The sequence below is a fragment of the Sorex fumeus genome, unplaced genomic scaffold (genome assembly GCF_029834395.1).
Source record: "Sorex fumeus unplaced genomic scaffold, SorFum_2.1 ptg000013l, whole genome shotgun sequence".
NCBI classification, from domain to species: Eukaryota; Metazoa; Chordata; class Mammalia; order Eulipotyphla; family Soricidae; genus Sorex; species Sorex fumeus.
This window is the reverse complement of record NW_026606070.1, coordinates 1,583,952-1,607,264: the sequence shown is the minus strand read 5'-3', so window position 1 is coordinate 1,607,264 and position 23,313 is coordinate 1,583,952. Positions and strand designations below refer to the sequence as shown.

At 52.6% G+C, this 23,313-nt stretch overlaps 1 protein-coding gene across 1 annotated transcript in view; it reads right to left on the bottom strand.

Moving 5' to 3' along the window:
• Positions 1-5,651: 5,651 nt before the first annotated feature.
• The window catches only part of ABCG2 (ATP binding cassette subfamily G member 2 (Junior blood group)), a 67,715-nt gene continuing 50,053 nt past the window's right edge, over positions 5,652-23,313 (bottom strand). Inside the window, exons 10-16 of the mRNA XM_056111300.1 lie at positions 18,648-18,730; positions 13,339-13,428; positions 13,093-13,217; positions 10,388-10,542; positions 7,712-7,801; positions 6,401-6,483; positions 5,652-5,861 (exon numbers count right to left, since the gene is read on the bottom strand). Coding sequence (XP_055967275.1) covers positions 5,714-5,861; positions 6,401-6,483; positions 7,712-7,801; positions 10,388-10,542; positions 13,093-13,217; positions 13,339-13,428; positions 18,648-18,730 — 774 coding nt within the window. The 3' untranslated portion in view covers positions 5,652-5,713. The remainder of the gene's footprint in view (positions 5,862-6,400; positions 6,484-7,711; positions 7,802-10,387; positions 10,543-13,092; positions 13,218-13,338; positions 13,429-18,647; positions 18,731-23,313) is intronic.

Here is a 23,313-nt window from a genome sequence, read left to right as displayed (position 1 = left end):
AAAAAAAGTTATCTTCACCAAGGCAGCCTCCTCTGTCCTCGTCACCCGGCTGAGAACCCAAGCATGAATGTCCAGTTAGCTGGTGCATGGGCTTGAGGATGGCCCTGGGGAAGGCTGACATGGGGTCACTCCAGACAACCGACAATACCCCGGAACGCGCTGAGACCAGCAACAATGAAGTCCAGTTCCTAGAACCAGCCTGACCTGCACTGCCAAGAGGCACTGAGGCAGGGGGAAACCGGCCCTGCTGGCCAGGCCCTGCGGCCACTAAGGAAGCCTGACCGGCGCCACTGCAAAGTTCATTCCTGGGGGCCAGAATGAACTTTGGCCGCCTACCAGGGCACTTCGCTTTGCAGACGGCCAACCCAGATTTGATCCCCGGCGTCCCTGACAGTCCCCAAAAACCCGCTAGGACTGACACCTGAGCAGAGCCAGGTGGGCTCTGAATATCCCCAGCTGTGGGCCCAAAACCTGAACAAACAAAATTTGTACCCTTTGAACCTGCCTTCGGGTTCTCCCCGAGCCAGGGCTCGTGAGCGTTGCAAAGGGTGAGATACCAGGAAACAGCATGGTCCTTCCACTATAAAAACGCGGGTTTCGATATACAATCTAGAACATAAAATGCCTCTGTCAAGTCACCAGCAAGTTCGGAGAACTCTGGTTCTCCAAATCAGCATTTTCATTCTAGTTCCCCAGAAGCAGGTGAGACGCAATGTACCAACAAGCTCTTGCTAACTCCGGCTTCACAACACAGGAGCCAAGAGCCAAACGTTTCTCCATTTTCCAAGAAGGTGAAAGAACTGATATCAGCGTTTGAAGAGTTTTTCAAAGCCTGTGGGTTTGTGCTTTTTATTTTTATTTTTGCTTTTTTTGGGTCACACCTGGCAATGCATAGGAGTTACTCCTGGCTTTGCACTCAGGAATTACCCCTGGCGGTGCTCAGGGGACCATATGGGATGCTGGGAATTGAACCTGGGTTCGACTGGCCGCGTGCAAGGCAAACACCCTCCCGCTGTGCTATTGCTCCAGCCCCCGCTTTTTATTTTTTTTAAGGTAAATATTGCAAAGTATTAATTAAATGTTCTTCTTCATAGAAAAAGTTTGTCAACTCTGTCTGCTGGAAGTAAGATGCCCCCTCACATACCAAAACAGTCAAAGACACAAAAGTAGCTAGATGAGGACATGAAAATGTGGCCTGACAAAAAAGAAGGCCTTTCCTGGTGTAGGAAACTGAGCACAGCCAGGAATAATTCCTGAGTGCAGAGCCAGGAGTAACCCCTGAGCATCGCTGGGTGTGACCCCACCCTTCTGCCCCACCCCCCCAAAAAAAAGCAAAAAAAAAAAGAAAGAAAGAAAGAAAGAAAGAAAGAAGGAAAAAAAAAAAGAAAACAGAAAATTCAAAACACCTGTGCAGAGGGCGGAGAGACAGTACAGCAGGCGTTGTTTTCCATGCAGCCCACCTGGGTTTGATTCCTGGCAGCCCCTCTGGTCCCCTGAGCCCTGCCAGGAGTGATCCCTGAGTGTAGAGCCAGGAGTAAGCCCTGAGGCAAAGCTGGGTGTGGCTACAAAACCAAAAAAATGAAGAAGAAAAAAACAAAAACCCATGGGCAGGAATGCAAATTAAATCACAGGGTTACACTGTGGAATGTAGTGGAAGCTTAAAAAAAAAAAAAACAAACTCAGCCTGGGTGGTCACTTGAAGTTTGCTGGGGAAGAAAATGGACAATTCAATATGAACAAGATGAAATAACAAAACTAAGAGAAATATTCTAATTTTACACACGGAAGGAGAAACTCAGAATGTAAGGACACATGATGAAAACTAAGAATTAAGAATTCTTAAGAAATGGGGGGCCTGGTGCTGCCAGCAGGTCAACCTGTACCCTCAGGGCAAGTGCATCAGGATCCTGATGTTGCTGGCAGACCTCCTGATACTCCCAAAATTGCCTCTGGCCAGACCCCAACAACTCAGGACCAAGATTCCTGAGAAATCAAATGGCCAAAAGTTAGGTATGTGAGAGTCCCGCCCACAAACCACTTCCAGCTCAACCATCCAGGCTCATTTATTGGCCTTGCTTCAGAGACCCAGAAATATCTCAAAAGACATCAAAAGCTGCAGTTAATCTTGGGCCCAGCACAAGGCTGAACAGTCCGGGGTAAGTCGGAGGGGGTAGTTCAGCTTGGTGCCCACCCAAGCAGAGCCCCTGTTAGCCACTTGCTTCCACAATCCAAAATTGCCCCCTGCCCCCGGCCGGACTCCACTATCTCTGGACAACCTCACCGAGATATCACTGTCACTGTCACTGTTCTCCTGTTGTTCATCAATTTGCTCGAGCGGGCCCAGTAACGTCTCCATTTTGAGACTTGTTGTTACTGTGTTTGGCATATCGAATACGTCACGGGGAGCTTGCCAGGCTTTGCCGTGCGGGTGAGATACTCTCGGTAGCTTGCCGGGCTCTTCGAGAGGGGTGGAGGAATCGAACCCGGCTCGGCTGGGCTGGCTGTGCTCAAGGCAAACGCCCTACCGGCTGTGCTATCGCTCCAGCCCACCGAGAAATAATCTGCTGACAATTCAGGTATATGGGTTTTGTGATTGAAACCACAGGCTTTCTCGTGGCCTGGATGGGCTACCTCCCTCTACTTCTGAAGCCTCAGCAATCACAATCACACCCCACGCTACCATCCAGTTAAAAAAGCTACTCCAGGGGCTGGAGCTATAGCACATCGGGTAGGATGTTTGCCTTGCACGCAGCCGACCCGGGTTCGATTCCCAGCATCCCATATGGTCCCCTGAGCACCGCCAGGAGTAACTCCTGAGTGCAGAACCAGCAGTAACCCCTGTGCAATGCCAGGTGTGACCCAAAAAGAAAAAAAAAAAAGTCTGGGACTAACCCTGAAAGAGATGCCAGGCCCATGAAGCTCCCGGGCACACCAGTCTTTGGCCAGACTCTGGGCCTTCTTGAGCAGGTGGGGGCAGCCCCCTTCTCATTCTCCTCCCCTACCCCCGCCACCCCAACCCCCGCACAGCGCCCGCATATGGCCCAGATCCACTGCCAACCTTCAGAGATGCCAAGCCAAAGAATCGTCCCAGCTGTACACCTCCAAATTCCACAAAACGGACAGCCCAGCAAGAGCACAGCAAATCAGATGGGAAAGTATAAATTCTATGGGAAAACTGAAGACCGCTAGGCTCAATTAAAAAAAAAAAAGTGACTAACAACACACAACTCACAAAATCCTCAGACACTGACTTTAGTAACGCCACCACACTGTATCACTCTCAACCTGTTGTTCGTCGATTGCCTCGAGCAGGCCCCAGTAACGTCTCCTTTGTCCTAGCCCTGAGATTTGAAAAGTGCCACATTTGAGACTCTATCAGAGTCAGGAGAACGAGAACCATCATTGTTACTGGTTTTTGGCATATTGAATACGCCACGGGGAGTTTGCCAGACTCTGCCGTGTGGGCAGGATACTTCCGGTAGCCTGCCGGGTTCTCCAGAGTAAGAACTAGATAGTAAGATGTCTCTCTCTCTCTCTATATATATATATATAACTAGATAACAAGATAACAAGATGTAACTAGATAATAAGGGTAACACCACCATGAGATATAATTTTCACAGATTTTCTTTTACTGAACTTTTTTTTTGTTTGTTTTTGCTTTCTGGGTCACACCCGGCAATGTGTCACACATTCAGGGGTTCGTCCTGGCTCTGCACTCAGGAATTACTCCTGGTTCTGCTTGGAGGACCAAATGAGATGCTAGGCATTAGACCTGGTTGGCCGCGTACAAGGCAAACGCCCTCCCTCCCTGCTGTACTATCGCTCCGGCCTCTACTGAACTATTTCTTGATGATTTCATTTACCATTTTGTAATAACAAGCAACATAACCTAGTTGGGGTGGGGGCGGGGTGATAGCACAGTGGGGAGGGTATTTGCCTGGCAGGAGACCAACCAGGATTGGATCCCCGGCATCCCATATGATCCCCTGAGCACAGGGAAGAGGAATGAGCGCTAAGCACTGCCAGATACGGCACAAAACCAAAAATAAATAAAATAAGTAAGTGTGTGCCCACTAAGGGGGCAGGCGTGGGCAGGTGGTGGAGAATTGGGGGCAATGATGGAGAGGTCACACTGGTGGTGGGATTGGTCCGAAATAACTGTATTATGAACAACTTTATAAACTATGGTGTAGAGATACAGATGCATGTAGAATTAAAGATCCGGTTGATTGTATTAAATGAGCATCAGAAAGGTACTCAAAAGTAGGCAAAAAAAAAAAAAAAAAGTAGGCAAAAGCCTACTGCCAGGCACTGATGTCTTTTAAAAAATAAATACTCTCCCCGCCCTTCCCCCCATGGAGAACCCAAGCTGCTGCCCACGAATGAGCCCTCTGGCAGCTGATCAAGCTGCTTATCGGCCATGATCCCTGAGACTCAGAAACACAGCTTGGAACCCAGTGGCTTTTGGCAGAAATCCCTCCAGATTTAGTTATTAAAACTTCAGAATTTCAAAATCACTCGCCCGTGTCATCATATGCAATTCATAATCAGAAATAGAAAACAAATTGTCTACAGTTGCCTTTTCAGCGGATCTGAGTGTTGGGGCAAAATCCCAAATAATAATGGTGGGTCTGGTGTCGAAACATTGACATTGAATTTAATCAAAGTAGAGAGAGAGTAACGTGGAAATCATCTGCCCCACAGATGGGGGAGGGATGGGGGGTATTCTGGGGTTTTTGGTGGTGGAAAATGTGTACTGGTGAAGGGGCAGGTGTTTCATCGCTGTATGACCGAGACTTAAACTGAAAACTTTGTAACTTCTCTCATGGTATTTCAATTAAAAATAAATAAATGAATAAATTAAATAAATAACCTAGGTTTTCCCAACCTATTTTAGACCTATTTTCACTATACCACAAGGTATTTGTTATTAAACATTTATTAAATAAAGGCAGATCATAGACTCATAATATAGGCAACTAGGCAACCTTACCATTTATGAAAAAGAAGAATTAAGTTGTTTTTTGTTTTTTTTAGGCCAATGTCTTTTTTTTTTTTCTTTTTGCTTTTTGGGTCACACCCAGTGATGCTCACGGGTTCCTCCTGGCTCATGCACTCAGGAATCACTCCTGGCGGTGCTCGGGGGACCATATGGGATGCTGGGAATCGAACCTGTGTTGGCCATGTTGGCTGCGTGCAAGGCAAACGCCCTACCCGCTGTGTTATCGCTCCAGCCCCTAGGCCAATGTCTTAACCAAGATTTCCCCCCTCTGGTTATTGTCTGACTACATTAATAAAGACGCAGTTTATATTTTTATTAACTTCTAACACTCTTCTAGTCACTCATACGTGTGATTCTTTCACTGTGATTCCTACTGATGTTTTTGTTGAAAATATATATTTTTTTTTGCTTTTTTTGGTCACACCCGGCAATGCTCAGGAGTTATTCCTGGGTCTGAACTCAGGAATTACTCCTGGCGGAGCTCGGGGGACCATATAGGATGCTGGGAATCGAACCCGGGTTGGCCGCGTGCAAGGCAAATGCCCTCCCCGCTGTGTTATCGCTCCAGCCCTGAAAATAATTCTTGATAAAAAGAAATGAATGGAAATCCTAAAAAAACAAAACAAAACAAAACAAAAACCTTCACCAGATGTTTAAATCAAAGTGCTCCGTTTTAATGTGCAGATGTCGTGTAGGTTCAAGAGGAATTTAAAAATACTTTTTAAGGAATAACAACTTCAGGTAGGCAATCGTGAGGAAGATGACGATCATGCAGGCCAAGGCCACGTGATTCTGCCACAGGCCCCACGGGGAGATGTCGATGCCCTGGTTTTCCAGAAACTCTTCTCCGGTGCATCTGAAAGGCAGCGGGAAAAAGTTACGACGGCCTTCTCAGTGCCTGTCTGACTTTACCCAGCACATGCCCTGTTCCTGAGCTTACGAAGTCACGCCACCAGTCTTTCGTAAGTTCTCCTTTACAGGGAGAGCAAACAGCAGGCAAGTCCCCATGCTCCTGCAGATACTGTGCCCAGCGCCCTGGAAGCGACCCAGACAGCGAGGGCAGCAGGGAGGCCGTTGGCCTGGCAGATGGCCAATCCAGGCTCAATCTGAGTTGGCTGGGGGTGATCTCTGAGCACAAAGCCAGGAGTAATCCCTGAGCACTGAAGGGCAAAGCTCGCAAACCCAACCTCAGCCCGCAACCCAAATACTACGAGTCTCCTGTAAGGGGCTTGGAAAACAATGAACAGAGGAGAAGCATCTGTCCAGCTTCAGTGCAAGTGAGTCCACAGCCGTGCTTCCGGGAGCAAGGGGAGGAATTTTGCATGAGTGTGTAAGAACTGACTCAAGGACGAGGAACAGCCCAGAGGGGTCGGGTCCCCGCCTCGGGGCACTTACGTTGCGTAGCTACAAGTGTTGTTGATGGTGCTGTTCAGTCCGGGGCAGAAGTTCTGTCCTAGGAACTCATTATGCTGCAGCGCCTGTAACACATGGGAGTGGACACGGTCACTCGCCTGCAAGTTCAGAAACTGCCCCAAGAATCCGCACAGCCGGGGCTGGAGCGATAGCACAGCGGGGAAGTCTTCTTCCTTGGAGACCCGGGTTCGATTCCCAGCATCCCATAGGGTTCCCCCGAGCACCGCCAGCAGTAATTCCTGAGTGCAGAACCAGGAGGAACTCCTGAGCATCGCTGGGTGTGACCCAAAAAAGATTAAAAAAAAAAAAAAAAGCAAAAGAATTCGCAGGACCGCACCCTGAGCTTTCGCCTTCATTATTATTTCTGAAAACAAAGGAAACTTCAGGTTCACAGAGTCACACAGGAAGCAAGTGAGATTCTTTCCTCGGGCTTCCAATGCAAAGCCAGTATTCAGTCAGGAAGGATGCCTCGGGCCTTGGGCACAGCACCTTCCCCGCTGCTCACTGCCGCGTTCCACAGCCCTCTCCACACACCCTTCAGCTGACAAGCGCGACTCAATCAACCTTATTAATTAAAAGTAGCATTTCTGGGGTCTTAGCAATAGTGCAGCAGGTAGGGTGTTGGCCTAGACAACAATTCCATCCCTGGCGTCCCAAAGGGTCTCTTGAGTACCCCCGGGGTATCCCCGAGCGCAGAGCCAAGAGTGACCACTGAGCATCGCCAGGTGTGGCCCGCAAACAAAAATAAGTAAAATTAAAAATAAAAGGTAGCAATCCCTTGTATTGTTTTTGTTCCCACCCAAACCAGTAACAATTATTGGCAGGCCAGATAGTCAGTAATCAAACAGTTTTCTTTGGGATCCATTCACTTTCCATAGCACTGTGTTTCGTGGTCACTGTTTTTCTTCCGATTTCCTGCTTAGAATAGACGCTTCCTAAGCTCCTCCCCGCTCACTTATTTCCTCTAAAGCCCAAACACAACTCCAGTGCTTCTCTTCATCAATTGGCCGGTCCTTCTCCTCCCAACCCTGCCTGCCCTCCAACGTGACCCTTCACCGCCCTCCAATGTGACCCTTCACCTCCTTCAAAGGTGACCCTTCACCTCCCTCCAACCAGGCCCCAGGAGGCGATTCGATTCTCTGGGCGCTGCCAGGACCCAGGAGAAATCCTCTGGATCCAGGGCCAGGAAGATGTGCTGACGCCTCAGCACATCAGACTCAGCACTGTGTCTACTGCGGGCGCTTCCGAGCAGAGCAGCCCTGGGTGGTCGGAGGGTGATGGAGGGAGACTCACCGCATAGCCGTAGCGAGGGATGCTCAGGTACTGAATCCACGAGAGCCACGGCACCACGGTCCTGAGGTTCACCAAGAGCCCTGAGAAGATCTGAAAGAAGCCAACAAGAGCAGCGCTGGTGGGAGGCTGCCTGGAGGCACCGTCCCAGACAGGAGCCCGCACCTAGGCTTCCCGGAGACCCCTCGGGGCTCTCCAAGACACTGTCTAACCCTCCCCAGCCAGGCCCGGCTTTCCCAGGCTGGGTGCAGGCGCGGGGCTCACATGGACACGAGGTGCCACCGGCAGAGCCTCTGCCGCCTTCCTGACCTCAGAAACATTTTATTTTTAGAGTGAAAACATTATACATGTTATAGCATGCTTTTGCAAACCAAATATTAAAATTAATATTTAATTTTGAACATATTCTTTTTCTTTCTTTCTTTCTTTTTTTTTTTTTGCTTTTTTGGGTCACACCCAGAGATGCTCAGGGGTTACTCCTGGCTCTGCACTCAAGAGTTACTCCTGGTGGTGCTCAGGGGACCCTATAGGATGCCGGAGATCAAACCCGGGTTGGCCACTTGCAAGGCAAAAGCCCTACCTGCTGTGCTATTGCTCCAGCCCCCATATTCTTAATTCTCCATGCATACTTCTGAATATCTAAGCTACATGTTAAATAGCTGAATACATTCTACTCACACTTCTGATCTTTAAACACCAACAGTCTATTAATATAGCTTTTACTATAGTGTGTACTGTCCACAGAACAAATTTGGATAGAGGTTTCAGGTAGATTTTGACGCTCACTTTAAGAGTACCAATCATTAACTATGTTTGCATTTATTCACAAACACTGATTCAATTTGTTATTTATGCTAAAATAAACATTTTCTTTAAAAATGAAAGTGAAAGTGTATTAAAGTGGCTTAACTTATAGAGTAAGTTTTCTTCCTATCTGTTTCTCAGACAATTATCACAATATCTAAGTCTGCTTTTCAATGATTTGTTCCATCATTGCTGCCAGAAATTTATGACCTTAGAAACATTTTAAAGTTAAAGCTTAGGGACTTGGATAGCACAGCGGGGAAGGCATTTGCCTTGCACGCGGCCAACCCGGGTTCAATTCCCAGCATCCTATAGGGTCCCCTGAGCACCGCCAGGAATAATTCCTGAGTGCATGTGCCAGGATAACATCTGAGCATCGCCGGGTGTGACAACTCCCCACCAAAAAAGGGGGTGGAGGGTGGGAGGGAAGCCAAGTTCTGGTTTCTGAAATTCCAACCTATCCAAGGTTTGCTCCATGTCCCCAAGAAGCAGCCCCTACAGTCCCCGTGTGAGGGACCTGAGCGGGGGTGCAGCAGGGTGGACACTTGTCCCAAAGGCCAAGGACCCAGGTTTGGTGGCAGCATCACGGAGTGCTCCCGGGACGGCCAGGAGTGAGGGCCAGAGCACAGTCACGAGGAGAGGGGTTGGGTGCCCCAGGGGACAGGCAGGGACGGGAAGGAAACAGGGACTTTGGTGGAGTGAAGTGACACTGGTGGTGTTGGAACAGCAAATGCTGTCACAACTATATCATGTTTTTTTGGTGGTGGTGGTGGATTTTTTTTTTTTTTTGCTTTTTTGGGTCACACCCAGTGATGCTCAGGGGCTACTCCTGGCTCTGAACTCAGGAATTACTCCTGGCGGTGCTCGGGGGACCATAAGGGATGCTGGGAATCGAACCCGGGCTGGCTGCGTGCAAGGCAAACAAACGCCCTCCCAGCTGTCCTATTGCTCCGGCCCCTATCATAACTATATTATAAACCACTTTCTCGATCACGGTGTTTCTAATAAGACTCAACATAAAACAAAACCCAAACCTAAATAAAAGAAAGCTTACAGGGGCTGGAGCGATAGCACAGCGGGGAGGGCGTTTGCCTTACACGCAGCTGACCCAGGTTCGATTCCCAGCATCCCATATGTTCATCGATCTGCTCCCGCGGGCCCAGTAACATCTCCATTTTTTTGAGACTTGTTGTTACTGTGCTTGGCATCTCAAATATGTCATGGGGAGCTTGCCAGGCTTTGCAGGCGAGAAACTCCCTGCAGCTTGCCGGGCTCTCCGAGAGGGGCGGAAAAATCGAACCAACCCGGGTTCTGAGCACTGCCAGGAGTAATCTCCGAGTGCAGAGCCAGGAGTAACCCCTGAGCATCGCTGGGTGTGACCCCAAAAAAGAAAAAAGAAAAAAAAAAAGAAAAAAGAAAGCTTACAGGTGACAGCAGGCTGGAGTGATAGCACAGCGGTAGGGCATTTGCCTTGCATTCGGCCCACCCAGCCGACCGGGGTTCGATTTCTCCGCCCCTCTCGGAGAGCCCGGCAAGCTGCAGAGAGTATCTCGCCTGCAAAGCCTGGCAAGCTCCCCGTGACATATTTGAGATGCCAAGCACAGTAACAACAAGTCTCAAAAAAATGGAGACGTTACTGGGCCCGCGGGAGCAGATCGATGAACAACGGGAGGACAGTGCGGTGCTGCTGCGGGTGACGGCCCAGGAGTCACAGGCCGTGAGCTAGAACAGCAGTGGGAGCCAGGGCAGGCCCAGGCCAGCAGGCTCGTCCCTGGTGAGGGCAGCAGCCTCCTTGGCGCTTGGTCCATGCGACAGTGGACACCAGCCCTGGGGGCAGCGGGCCAAGCACCTCCAGAGCGGAATAGCCCCACTCACCATCATGAACACGAAGGAGATGGTCATGAGCAGCGTGGCGATGGACACGACGCTCTGGCCGGCCGCGATGGCCAGGGCCATGGAGCTGGCCGCGTAGGCCACCATGATCAGGGTGAACATCATGATGAAGAAGGACGCGGCCACCGGCTTCAGCCCTGAGTCAACGAGACAGGGAGGGTCAGCGCGGGGGACAGACTGGACGTTCGGGTCCAGCCACCACCCGAGCGGCCTCCCTTCCTCCCTCCATCTTGGGTGACGTCTAGGGCACATGCGCTGGCCCAGTGAGACCCCTGCTCCCTCGGTTGTGATGTCCAAGGGTCCCAAGAGCCTAGGGCAGAGACCGCGGTCAGCACAGCACACCAGAACCCCTGGCCGAGTGACCGGGCTTGCTGTCTGGGGGCCAACCAGGCGGTGCTCAGGGCTCACTCCTGACGGGGATCAGGGAACCCTCGGGGTGCCAAGGGCAGAACCCAGGTCAGCCGCGAGCCAGCAAGCGCCCACCCCACTGGACTAGGCTCCGATCCCTTGTGTTTTATTGTTTGTTTTCTTTTTGGGTCCCACCCGGCAATGCACAGGGATTTACTCCTGGCTCTGCACTCAGGAACTGCTCCTGGCGGTGCTCGGGGAACCATATGGAATGCCAGGAATCGAACCCGGGTTGGCAGTGTGCAAGGCAAACGCCCTCCCCGCTGTGCTATCGCTCCAGCCCCGCTTGTGAGTTGTTAATGGCCCAAACACCCCCAAATCGGGGCCTCCTGGGGCCCCTCTGTTCCTCCCCCTTGTACACCTGTAAATACATAAAGGACAGCCGTGTGGGCCGAGTGACGCTTCGGCACAGGCCAGGACTGCTGTGCTGGTGGCAGAGGGTCCCAGCGCAAGGCTAAGCTCCCTCCCAGAACCACAGGACACCTGGAGACCGTCTGGGCCATGGCTGAACCCACTGTCCCAGCGACACGGGCACACAGGGAGGGCGGAGGATACCCCACCCCAGCTCCGCCAGCGGTCTGCAGGAGACGAGAAAGGGCTGTCCTATCGGAGACGGGCCATGGAGGAGGGGACTGCCCAGCACCAGGCACCCAAACTTGATCCCCAGCCCTGGCCAGGTCCCTCCAGGAGTGACCACTGAGCACCGCGCCAAATGCAGTTCAGCCTCCTGTAAAAAAATTCCTTCCAGACCTGCACAAGTCATAGAACTCCTCCACTCAGGCCCGTTTCAAAGCCCCTTTAAAAGTGAGGGTTGGGGGGGATGGAGTCATAGCACAGTGGGGAGGGCGCCTGCCTCGCACGCAGCTAACCTGGGGTCATTTCTCAGCACCCCAGAGGGTCCCCGAAGCACACCGGGAGTGTGGCAAACCCAGGAGTAAGCCCCGAGCACAGCCCCCAAGCCCCCAAAAGAAAGTGAAAGTGAGGGTGGGTGTGCTGTGCTTGTCCCCATTAGCACGAAACAGGAAAGAAAAAGCAAAATAAGTCAACTTGGGCTGGGACAGGGACGAACAGACACGTCCTGGAGAGCAGGGACTTCACGAGCATGATGGCTATATGGTTCCAGGCCTTACGGAGAGCCCTCCCTGGCTGTGGCTTATAACTCGCGGAGGGTAAACAGGCTTGCCAAAAAAAAAAAAAGAAAGAAAGAAAAGAGAGAAAGAGGGAATGGAGCAATAGCACAGCAGGTAGGGAGTTTGCCTTGCATGTGGCAAGGCCCGGGTTCGATTTCCAGCATCCCATAGGGTCCCCCGAGCACCACCAGGAGTAATTCCTGAGTGCAGAGGCAGGAATAACCCCTGAGCATCACCAGGTGTGACCCAAAAAGTAAAAAAAAAAAAGGAAAGAGAGAAAGAAGAAGAGCGATAGAGAGAGAAAGAAACCCAGGCTAACTTACTACCTATATTGCAAACCATTAACACCCAAAAGGAGAGAGAGAGTAAGAGGGAATGTGTCTGGGGCTGGAGCAATACCACAGCGGGGAGGGCGTTGCCTTGCACGCGGCTGACCCGGGTTCGATTCCCTGGCATCCCATAGGGTCCCCCGAGCACCACCAGGAGTGATTCCTGAGTGCTGAGCTAGGAGGAACCCCTGAGCATCTCCAAAAAGCAAATATAGACTAGGGGCTGGAGCAATAGCACAGCGGGTAGGGCGTTTGCCTTGCATGCGGCTGACCTGGGTTCGATTCCCAGCATCCCATATGGTTCCCTGAGCATTACCAGGTGTGACCCAAAATGTGAAAAAAAAAGGGGGGGTAAGAGAGGAATAAGAGGAGGAGGAGGAGGAGGAAGAAGAAGAAGAAGAAGAAGAAGAAGAAGAAGAAGAAGAAGAAGAAGAAGAAGAAGAGGAGGAGGAGGAGGAGGAGGAGGAGGAGGAGGAGGAAGAAGAAGAAGAAGAGGAAGAAGAGGAGAAACCCTGACTGATTTACTACCTATATTGCAAACTGTAACACCCAAAAGGAGAGAGAGAGAGTAAGAGGGAATGTGCCTGCCACAGAGGCAGGGGGAGGGAAGGGATGGGGGTGGGGCGTGGCAGGAGGGATCCTGGGTAGGATCATGGGTGGCGGAGAATGGGCGCGGGTGGAGGGACGGGTACTTGAGCACCGTACAACCGGAAACGTAATCACAAAAAACTTGTAAGGCGGTAACTGCATGCCGCGGTGATGCATGAAGCAGCAGTCCTGGCTCCTCCCCACCCACCCCCCACCCCAGCCGGCCGCTCACCCAGCAGGAAGTACGTGATGCAGGTGAAGATGATACTCGGCAGCATGCGCATGGGCAGCAGGTCCGACAGCAGCTTCCCGAAGAAGTAGGACGAGACGCGGTAGTAGCCGCTGATGTACTCGTGTCTGCAACGCCAGAGCCCGCGGCAGCTCAGCCGGGCCCCGGCCAGCTCCAGGGGACGCCCCCCCCCCCCCCCAGGCCCCGACTGCCCAGCCACCCGCGCCCCAAGGACAGACACTCACTCACATGAAGAGCTTTTTCTCCACCACGAAGAGCTCCACGGCCGACACGCTGCTGAAGCACTGGTTGGTGGTGAGGAAGAAGAGCACCCCCGCCCTGTGGGAGGAGGGAGAGGCTGCCGTCAGGAGGCACCTCTGGCGTTGCAGGGCGTGCCCCCAGGGCCCGCTCTCAAGGTGGCGGCCAGTTGGGTGCCACTGGGTCAAGCTCTCTCGAGGCAGGGACGCTCACGCGTCAATGCTTTGTTTCTGGGGGCTGGAGCGACAGCACAGCGGGGAGGGCGTTTGCCTTGCACGCGGCTGACCCGGGTTCGATTCCCAGCATCCCATGTGGTCCCCTGAGCACCACCAGGAGCAATTCCTGAATGCATGAGCCAGGAGTAACCCCTGTGCATTGCCGGATGTGACCCAAAAAGAAAAAAAAAAAAAAAGCTTTGTTTCTGGGCTAACGGCAGGATGCTTTGCTCAGAAATCTCTCCCAGCTGGTGCTCGAGGAATGGTGGGGACCAAGTGGGGTGGTGGGGAAGAACCAAGGGCAAGCGTCCGGCCCGCTGAATGACCGCCCTGGCCCCAAGAAAGCTCAGACTCTGTCCACCCTGCAGGACAAAGCCCAGCTCTGAAACGTGAAGTGCATCTCTGCACCGTCGGCCGGTCTGGGTTCTGGTCGTGGACACTCATGACAGGACATGGGCGCAACGAGACTGGCCGCCTTTGATTTTAACCGACATCAATTTCCGAGTACCGTTCCAGCCCGGGAACAGAGAAAGCGGCCGTGCAAAGCCTTGAGCGGGGCTGGAGCGGCTGCACGGCGAGGAGGGCATCTGCTTTGCACGCGGCTGACCGGGTTCGATGATCCCCTGCATTCCACATGTGCTCCCCGAGCACTGCCAGGAGTGATTCCTGAGTGCAGAGCCAAGAGGAACCCCTGTGCATCGCTGTTGTGACCCAAAAAGGAAAAAAAAAAAGGAAGGGTCCACACACACAGTAAATGTTTCTCTCCGTTTAGGGAAGCAGCTGTTAGAAGTGAATGTTTACTTCATTAATTAATGACTGAAAAGACCCGGCCCTACTGAGAAGCTCCTTTGTGAATTCCTGTCACCAAGCCAGCAGCAACCCAGCACAGCTGCCAAGTCCCTTTTCTTTTTCTTCTTTGTTTTTGGGGGGGGAGGGGTCACACCCAGAGATGCTCAGGGCTCAGAGATTACTCCTGGCCCTGCACTCAGGAATTACTCCTGACGGTGCTCGGGGGACCATATGGGATGTTGGGAATCGAACCGGGGTCGGCCACGTGCAAGGCAAAAGTCCTCCCAGCTGTGCTATCGCTCCAGCCCCTAAGCCTTGACTCAAAGACTGCGGGAGGACAGAGGCAGCTCACGGCTGAGCCCACGGCTTTCATGCAGAGGGCCTGGAGTTGATCCCTGAGCACTGCTGGGCGTGGCCCCAGCGCCCGGCCAAGTGTGATTCTCCCCAAACAACTCATTAATGGTTTATTCCTGGCTCTGCACTCAGGGGTCACTCCTGGCGGGTGAGGGGAACCATGTAGAGCGCGGGGGGGGTCGAACCCGGGCCGGCATCTTACAAGGTAAACGCTCTACTCACTGTACTATCGCTTCTGCCCCATCACAGTTTTTATTGGTAAAGCACCTAATATATTCTAATTCTATTCAGAGTAGTAATATGTATCTATGTATCAATAGCTATGATATCCAAATATTTTAAAATACCTTTTCTCTTAATACCTGTTATCACAGGGCTGGAGCGATAGCACAGCGAGTAGGGCATTTGCCTTGCATGCAGCGGACCCGGTCGACCCGAGTTCGATTCCTCCGCCCCTCTTGGAGAGCCTGGCAAGCTACCGAGAGTATCTCGCCCACATGGCAAAACCTGGCAAGCTCCCCGAGATGCCAAACACAGTAACAACAAGTCTCACAATGTTACCGGGCCGGCTCGAGCAAATCGATGAACAACGGGAGGACAGTGACAGTGACAGTGACCGTGACCTATTATCAACACAAGCCCAAAGGAACATTTAGGTCAAAGCTCTAGGACAGTTAAAGTCCCAGCTGGTCCCTCACCAGGCTGAAGAAAGTCAGTGTCCTGCTCTGCAGAGAATTAAAGACCCAGCCCGTCCCACCAGGCTGGAGAAGCCCGACTTAGCATCATCCATTCCCAAGACAGACACAACCACTGCCCCTGATGAAGTTCAAATGAATGGGAAAATGACAGCAAGACCAGGTCAAGAACCATCGATCCAGGGTCGAGGAGATGGTCGGAGAATCCCCAACACCCCCCACGAGGCACCCCGGTACCACCAGGGGGTCTGTCCCGAGCACAGAGCCAGAACAGAAGCAGCCCTGAGCACTGCTGGGTGTGGCCCCAAACCACACACACACACACACACACACACACACACACACACACACACTTTTAAAAACAAAACCCAAAGTTTTAAAACCCAATGCACTAGTTCTACAGATGAAACGGTGGAGGCCCTCTTCTCTCTCCTGTTCTGGGACCAACCCTGGCAGTGCTCAGGCTTACTCTGGGATGCCCAGGGGACCCTATGGGGTGCCGGAGAGTGAGCCCGGGTTGGCTGTGGGCCGGGACACACCCTACCCTCTGTGCTGTCGCTCCGGCCCAGCACTCTCATCTCTCTTCCAGAGAGTTCTGCCAAGAGCACGACAGCACCAGTGTGCAGGTGCTCCTCTGCATGCTGAGGACAGGCTCCCCAGCCCGACAGAGGAGGCAGCCACCACGCTCTAGGCTGGGGGCACGCACACGGCCCCTGACAGGCTCACAGCCTCATTTCCAAGCAGTCATGAGGCTCGGAAAAGGGCTGGAGTAGTCGCCTGGACAGAGGAACGCGGGCTCACGGGGGAACAGGCGTGCACACTTCCTGCTGCCTTGGTTTCCCCGACGTCAGAACTGATCCAATCTCAGTGGCAACACCGTAGGCTGACAAGGGGCAGTGTCAGGCCCCTCGCGTAGGACGGGAGCCTCCGCGGGGCACAGTAAGGGAGGGCTCGGGGCCAGGCCTACGGGTGCGAGGGCCCAGCAGTGCGGGGCCTGATGCTCCGACCGTGCTCGCCATCGAACAATATTCCTCGAGCTGATTTAACGGGAGCCCCATTGCACGACATCACGTGCATTTCAAGTGCCATTATAAATCATGTTCACCGCCATAAACCCGCGGTGCACGAGAGGCCTTGATGTCCCCATCCGTTCTGCTAATCATTAATTTGGGCTTACAGCCAAAAAAAAAAAAAAAAAACCCTGCCTTTGTTTAATTTTGCTCTCTCATTTGATGACAGGGCAGATTATAAGCTTATCTAGATAAGGTCAACGAAAACAGATGCAAGTTATATGACAGACACACAGTCCCGTCTACCGCCCCAACACAAATTTTAAACCTTTCTGAGGCTAGAGCGACAGCACAGTGGGGAGGACACTCGCCTTGACGAGGCCGACCCAGGATCAAACCCTGGCACCCAGGTGTAATTCCTGAGGGCAGAGAGAGCCAGGAGGAAGCCCTAAGCACTGCCAGGTATGCCCCTTTCCAATATTTATTTATTTATTTATTTATTTGCTTTTTGGGTTACACCCGGCGATGCACAGGGGTTCCTCCTGGCTCTGCACTCAGGAATTGCCCCTGGCGGTGCTCAGGGGACCTTATGGGATTCTGGGAATTGAACCTGGGCCGGCCACATGCAAGGCAAACGCCCTATTGCTCCAGCCTCACCAATCTTAATTTTTATTACTTTCAAACTTTCAACTATCAAGAGTGAGAAAAAGAAGTAGCAGGGAAAAAAATCGCAAATATCGTCTATGTAATATTGTAATATCCAGAATACATAACAAACTCTTACAGCTCCACAATTTAAGAAGATCCTGCAGCTGCAGTGACAGTGCAGCGGGGAGGGCATTTGCCTTGTGGGTTCGATTCCCAGCATCCCATATGGTCCCCCGAACCAATTACCACCAGGAGTAATTCCTGAGTGCAGAGCCAGGAGGAACCCCTGAGCATTGCTGGGTGTGACCCAAAAAACAAACAAAAACAAACAAAAAAACCTAAAACTGAAAAGGATTACCAAACGATCCTGCAATTCCACTTCTGGTGATATGCCTGAGAGAATTTATTTATCTGTTTATGTTTAATAATTGGGGGAGATGAGCCAAGTGTGAGATTTGATTATATTATTTGAGAAGGGGCTGAGAGATGCCTGGTGGTATCTGGAGGCTATTCCCGGCTCTGTGCTCAGAAGCAAGCCTGATGGTGCCCGTATGGATCCGGTCAGGCACAGCCAGGCAAATGCTGACCCCCAATACTACCTCTCTGACACCAAGCCCAAAGGCCCTCAAGGCAGAGGCCCCAAACATCTCTATGAGGAAACCCATATTCACAGCATCCAAGCTGGGACCCCTGGCCGGGCTGTGCCCCTGGGCAGATGCAGAGATAGAGAGAACGTGGCCTGGCCACACACTGGCCACCTGCAACTCCCTTCCCTGAAATGAAAGCGACTCTGACACTTGCTCTAACAGAGCCGGACCTGAGGGTCTGGTGAAAAGGGGAATAAATCAGTGACTGGCACTCAGTTGCGACCCGATCGGCATCCCGGGAACATTCAAAGGGCAGAATCGGGACTTCCAGGAGGCCAAGGAGAGGCAGAATGAGCTCCACTGGGCACAGGAAATGAGTCTGGGCAGAGCTAGTGGACGCTAGTGACCAAACAGGATGGCTGTACAGAATGCCCCTGACCTGGGGAACAGGAAGCGGCTTCAAGCTGGTGTGTGTGTATGTGTGTGTGTGTGTGACCTCCCTGTGTGTGCGTATGCGTGTGCACTTGTGTGTGTGTGTGTGTGTGAGCGCGTACGTGTGAAAATTAACTCTTCCATTCATCTCTCAGTTCAGTACTCAATTTTCCCCGTACAGGTCAAATTCTCCACTCCTGTTGGTTCTGATCCACATAGCACCTGCTCAAAGCCCCTCTGAACAGGGTTCGGGACTTTATTTTGCTTGTTAGTCGCTACTGCTTATGTTGTGCTCTGGGAAGAACACGGGAAGAGTCAGATTTTTTTTTTTCTATTTTGGCTTTTGGGCCCCACCCGGCGATGCTCAGGGGTTGCTCCTGGCTCTGCACCCCAGAATCCCTGCCGTGGTGCTTGGGGACCCTGTGGGATGCTGAAGATCGAACCTGGCCGGGCCGTGTGCTGGGCAATGGACTATCCCTCCGTGCCAGCAGGATGCCAATTCTCAAGGTAGTTTCCCATGCTCGAAGAGAATGGGAGCACGTCCTCTAGAGGCAGCTACCGAGTACTCACCTATTCTGGATTCCTGTCGGGTCATTCTTCAGATCGTAGAAAATGGCCCCTACAACCAGTCCCAGGATGATGGTGACGATGATCTTTTCAAACGGAAGAAAAGAGTCTTATTAGTGGTCATGCACATCACCCCATTTATTCCTCTGATGGACATGCCTGAATGCTTGGCGTCACCACTGAGAACTGTCGCCTCTGCCGAGCGCCTGCCAGGACATCCAACAACCCTAGGGACCCACACGGTCACTCCATCCCGTTCCCAAAGCCAGTGGAAAAGACGGTTGGACTGTGCATTAGAACCGAGCAGAGCGCTGGGCTCACTAAACCTCCTGCCCAGGGTTCGGGCCTGGCCCCCTCTGTCCAGTTGGGGGTCCCGGGACTGGGGGGGCGGAGGGGTCGCGTCTCAAAGGGCAGGGCTGGGCACACTCCCAGCAAAGCAGCTCGGCCCACGAAAGCAAGGGTGGCCCCACCTTGGGGCTGCGGATGCACGCTACGCCCAGTTTGGTATTTCGGGGAGTTCGAAGAAAAACAGGATATCTTTACTCTCAGCATTCACAGCGAATAAAAACAAATAAGCCTTGAAGAGCACACAGGGAAAAATCGCAACAATGGGATTTCACACACAGAGGAAGCAGGGGCGAGGCGTGCGCTCCCAGCCCGCTCGGCAAAAGTGCACTGTCACTGCCGCCAAACCCAGGGCTGAGTCCTGTCCCCTGCAGCCTCTGAGCCACCAGCGCAGAGAACGACGCTGCCCGGTGTCCGCAGGGCTGCCTGCCTTCACCTGCGGGTCTACTTTAAGGTCCCTAAGAAGATGATCAGCCGCTGCTACGGCTCACGTAAAGGACACAGCTTTAGGACTAGGGGGTTATCTGACGCTGACACTTAGACGCGGAAACTCTGCAAACTCTTCTTTCATGCCGAATTACACAAAGCCAAGAAATGGTCATCTAAAGAGAAGAAAGTAAGGGCCGGACGGAGTCCTTGTCCAGCAGGGAGGGCACTTGCCTTGCATGCTGTTGACTTGGGATCTATCTCCTGGCACCTCACAGGGTCCCCTAAGCCCAGCCAGGAGTGATCCCTGAGTGCAGAGCCAGGAGTCAACTCTGAGCACTGAGAGTGTGACCCCCAAATCAAAAAAGGGAACAAAGGCTAATTTAGTAACATCCCAGACCAAAATAATTTGGTCCAGCCAACAGTTTCAGGCCACCAAGACCAAGTGACACGGTGAGGGCACTTTGGGCCGGAAAGAAACCAAAGTGGAAAGAGGGATGATCATTTGTGAAAAATGGGTTTGTGAGTACGAGGGTCTGGCATACGAGAGCCTGAGGCTGCAAAAACTTGCCAGAGACACCGAATTGGGTTAAGGTAACCTACAGCTGGCCTACACGAGTTGACACCGGTTCAATTCCTGCCATCACAGGGCCCAGCACAGAGCCAGGAATAGGCCCAGCGCACACCCCACCCCAAGCCCCAAATATCCCCCAAATCGTCTTGCTAAAAGACAGGGATGTGACGGGAAAGTCTGCTTCCAGGCGTGTTTCGATGACTCCTGGGACATACTGTACTCGATGTCAACAGATCAAACTGCCACCATGAATTATCATTCCATAAACACGCATGCAGGTGCATAGACCGGAGCCTGCACTTTCACCACTTGGAGAATATTTCGGGTCCAGAGAAAGAGCCTGACAGGGAAGAGCACGTGACCTGCAGGCAGGTGAACCAGGGTTCAAACTCGGGCACACCCTCTCCACCCTCCCGCCTCCCCAGCCCGGCAGAAGCAGCCCCGGGCGCCACAGGGAGTGGCCCCGCACCAAATTTAAAGAAATATTTTGACTTCGTGAACTGGAAACTTCACCTGTTTTTGTTTTTAAACTTGATATCTAACACGAAGAGACTGTCAATATTATCATGAGGGTGTTACTCAGTGCTCCCCCAAACTGTGGACGGCTATGGAAAGTCAAACACACTAACGAAATAATCTACTCTGGGGGCTGGCGTGATAGCACAGCGGGGAGGGCGTTTGCCTTGCACGTGGCCAACCCGGGTTCCAACATCCCATATGGTCCCCCGAGCACCAGGGTGATTCCTGAGTGCAGAGCCACGAGTAACCCCTGTGCATTGCAGGGTGTGACCCAAAAAGAAAAAAAAATTAACATAAAAAAATAAAAGAATACTACTCCTATAAATCCCAACAGACTTATATTCAATAGTAGCACCTAAGAATAAAGTTTTATTGAAACACGGTACTTACTATTCATAGACCCATGACAGCTTTCCTGACTATAATGGGACAAGACCACATGACCTAGGAGACTTAAAATAGGTTCCACCGGCCCGTTACAAAAAAAAAAAAACAAAGTTGGCTTATTTCTGCTAAGCTGACAAGTCGGTCTTGATAAATCTGAACAGAACAGGAGTTGTCCCAAGGCCGGCGCCCAGGGACGTGCAAGGTTCTGCCTTCGTGCTGTGTGACTCCCCGGCGCTAGCACTTTCTGGGCAACTGAGTTCACCGAGGAGTGCCAGGCCGGAGACCTGCCTCAGAAACAGGCCTCCCAGCAGAATGAATCATGTCGTGCTAAGTACCTCTCCTCAGTCGTGCCCCGCCCCAGAGAGCCACGCACGGGACCTGTGGACCAGCACTTGATAAACCACTTACGGAGGCAAGAGGAATCGGAAGCGTTCTCCAAATAAACAAAGCTACATCAACTCCAAGCAAGCACCAAACTCCAGGGGCCGGAGAGCTGAGGTAGAGCAGCTCAGGTGTTTCCCACATGGCTCCCTGAGCACCACCACGAGTGATTCCTGAGTGCAGAGCCAGGAGTAACGCCGGACCATCGCCAGGTGTGGCCCCAAACAAACAACCCAACTCGAGTACATCCCCTCACTCTCGAACTTGACTGGCCTTAACCTCCTGCCTCGTCTCCAAAGGCTTGTCCTCTAAAATAAACACGGACCTGGGACTGATCAATACACACAGGAGCACCCATGGGCCGAGGGGAGCACCTAGCAAGAACCAAAGGTGTTGGGAGCAATGAGCACCACTGAACCCGGGAAGCAGCGCTCAGGGTCAACACCCAGAGGCCACGGTCCCGAGCGAGCATGAGGGTGTTAACAGGGACACACCCGCCGCCACGGTGCTCCTGGGAAGTCAGGCATGTTTCAGGAATGCCTGGGACACCGTGTCCTCCTTAGCACCCAACAGCAAAGCGCATGTCTGTGCACCAAGCCCAGAGCTCCGGCAGCACGGGAGAGACAGGGCAAGGAAGGGGACCCGGGGGGTCTGTGTGGCAGGGGACTGAAGAGGAACGACCCAAACCAGGCGTAGAGGAGAACACCCGTGACTCCCAGAGACATCCACAGTGCAACAGGGGTCAGCCTTGTCTGCCAGTGGGCAGTCAGCTTCCCGGCACCGAGAGCTCGCTCAGAGTTGAACCCCCCAAAGGGTCCCTGGCAGACCCTCGTCCTCACCCTGCCCCGTCCTGCAGACAGGACGTGCTCACAGCCCTTGAAGGCTGCGGACCCCAGATATAGGATGCAGACCAGCCCCCTCCTGCACACACAGATAATGAGATTATCTGACATGCACCATTAACTTCTTTCCTTTGTTTTCTTTTGGTTTGGGGGCCACAACCAGTGATGTTCAGGGCTGACTCCTGGCTGAGCGCAAGAACCACTCCTGGCAGTGCTCAGAGGACCACGTGGGATGCCGGGGACCGAACCGGGGTGGGCTGCGTGCAAGGCAAACGCCCTCCCTGGACGCCTCACTCCACTCACCCTATGGACTCACCGTCCTGGAGGGCAGGTGTTTCCCCTAGCCCCGCAGGACCTTGTCCACCATGCCTGCAAGCCCTCCCCCTCTGCACGGGGATCAGTAGGAACCTGAGGGGCCCGTAAAGGAACGCGGCTTCCAGAAAACCCCCCACACAGCGCCAACACTCCTCTCAAAACAAAACAATAAGAAGGCCGGATTTTTGGATCTGCGCCCTTCTCGCTGGCACGAGCTACGCCGGTGTTGGCAGCTCAAGAAGCTTCGGTCACCGACACAATGGGCTGCTGGCGGCTCCCAGAACAGAACCTGCAGATCCCAGAAGAACAGAGTCCGTGCAAACGGAGTGGGTGGCAGGGCGGGTCAGGAAAGGGACGTGCAGGCTGGTCGCTCACATGTGTATGTGTGCGTGAGAGTGTATGTGTATGTGGTGGACCGTGTGTGTGTATGTGTGTGTATGTGTATGTGTGTGGTGGTGGTGCTGGTGTGTGTGTGGTGGTGGTGCTGGTGTGTGTGTGTGAGTGTGAGTGTGAGTGTGTGGTGGTGCTGGTGTATGTGTGAGTATGTGTGTGTGTGGTGGTGGTGCTGGTGTGTGTGAGTGTGTGTGGTGGAGTGTGTGTATGTGTGTGAGAGCGTCTGTGTGTGTGTATGTGTGTGGTGGTGGTGCTGGTGTGTGTGTGTGAGTGTGAGTGTGTGTGTGGTGGTGCTGGTGTATGTGTGAGTGTGTGTGTGGTGGTGGTGCTGGTGTGTGTGAGTGTGTGTGGTGGAGTGTGTGTGTATGTGTGTGGTGGTAGTGATGGTGGTGCGTGTGTGTGGTGGAGTGCTTATGTGTGTGAGTGTGTATATGTCTGGTTGTGGTGGTGGTGTGGGGGTGTGTGTGGTGTGTGTGGTGGAGTGTTT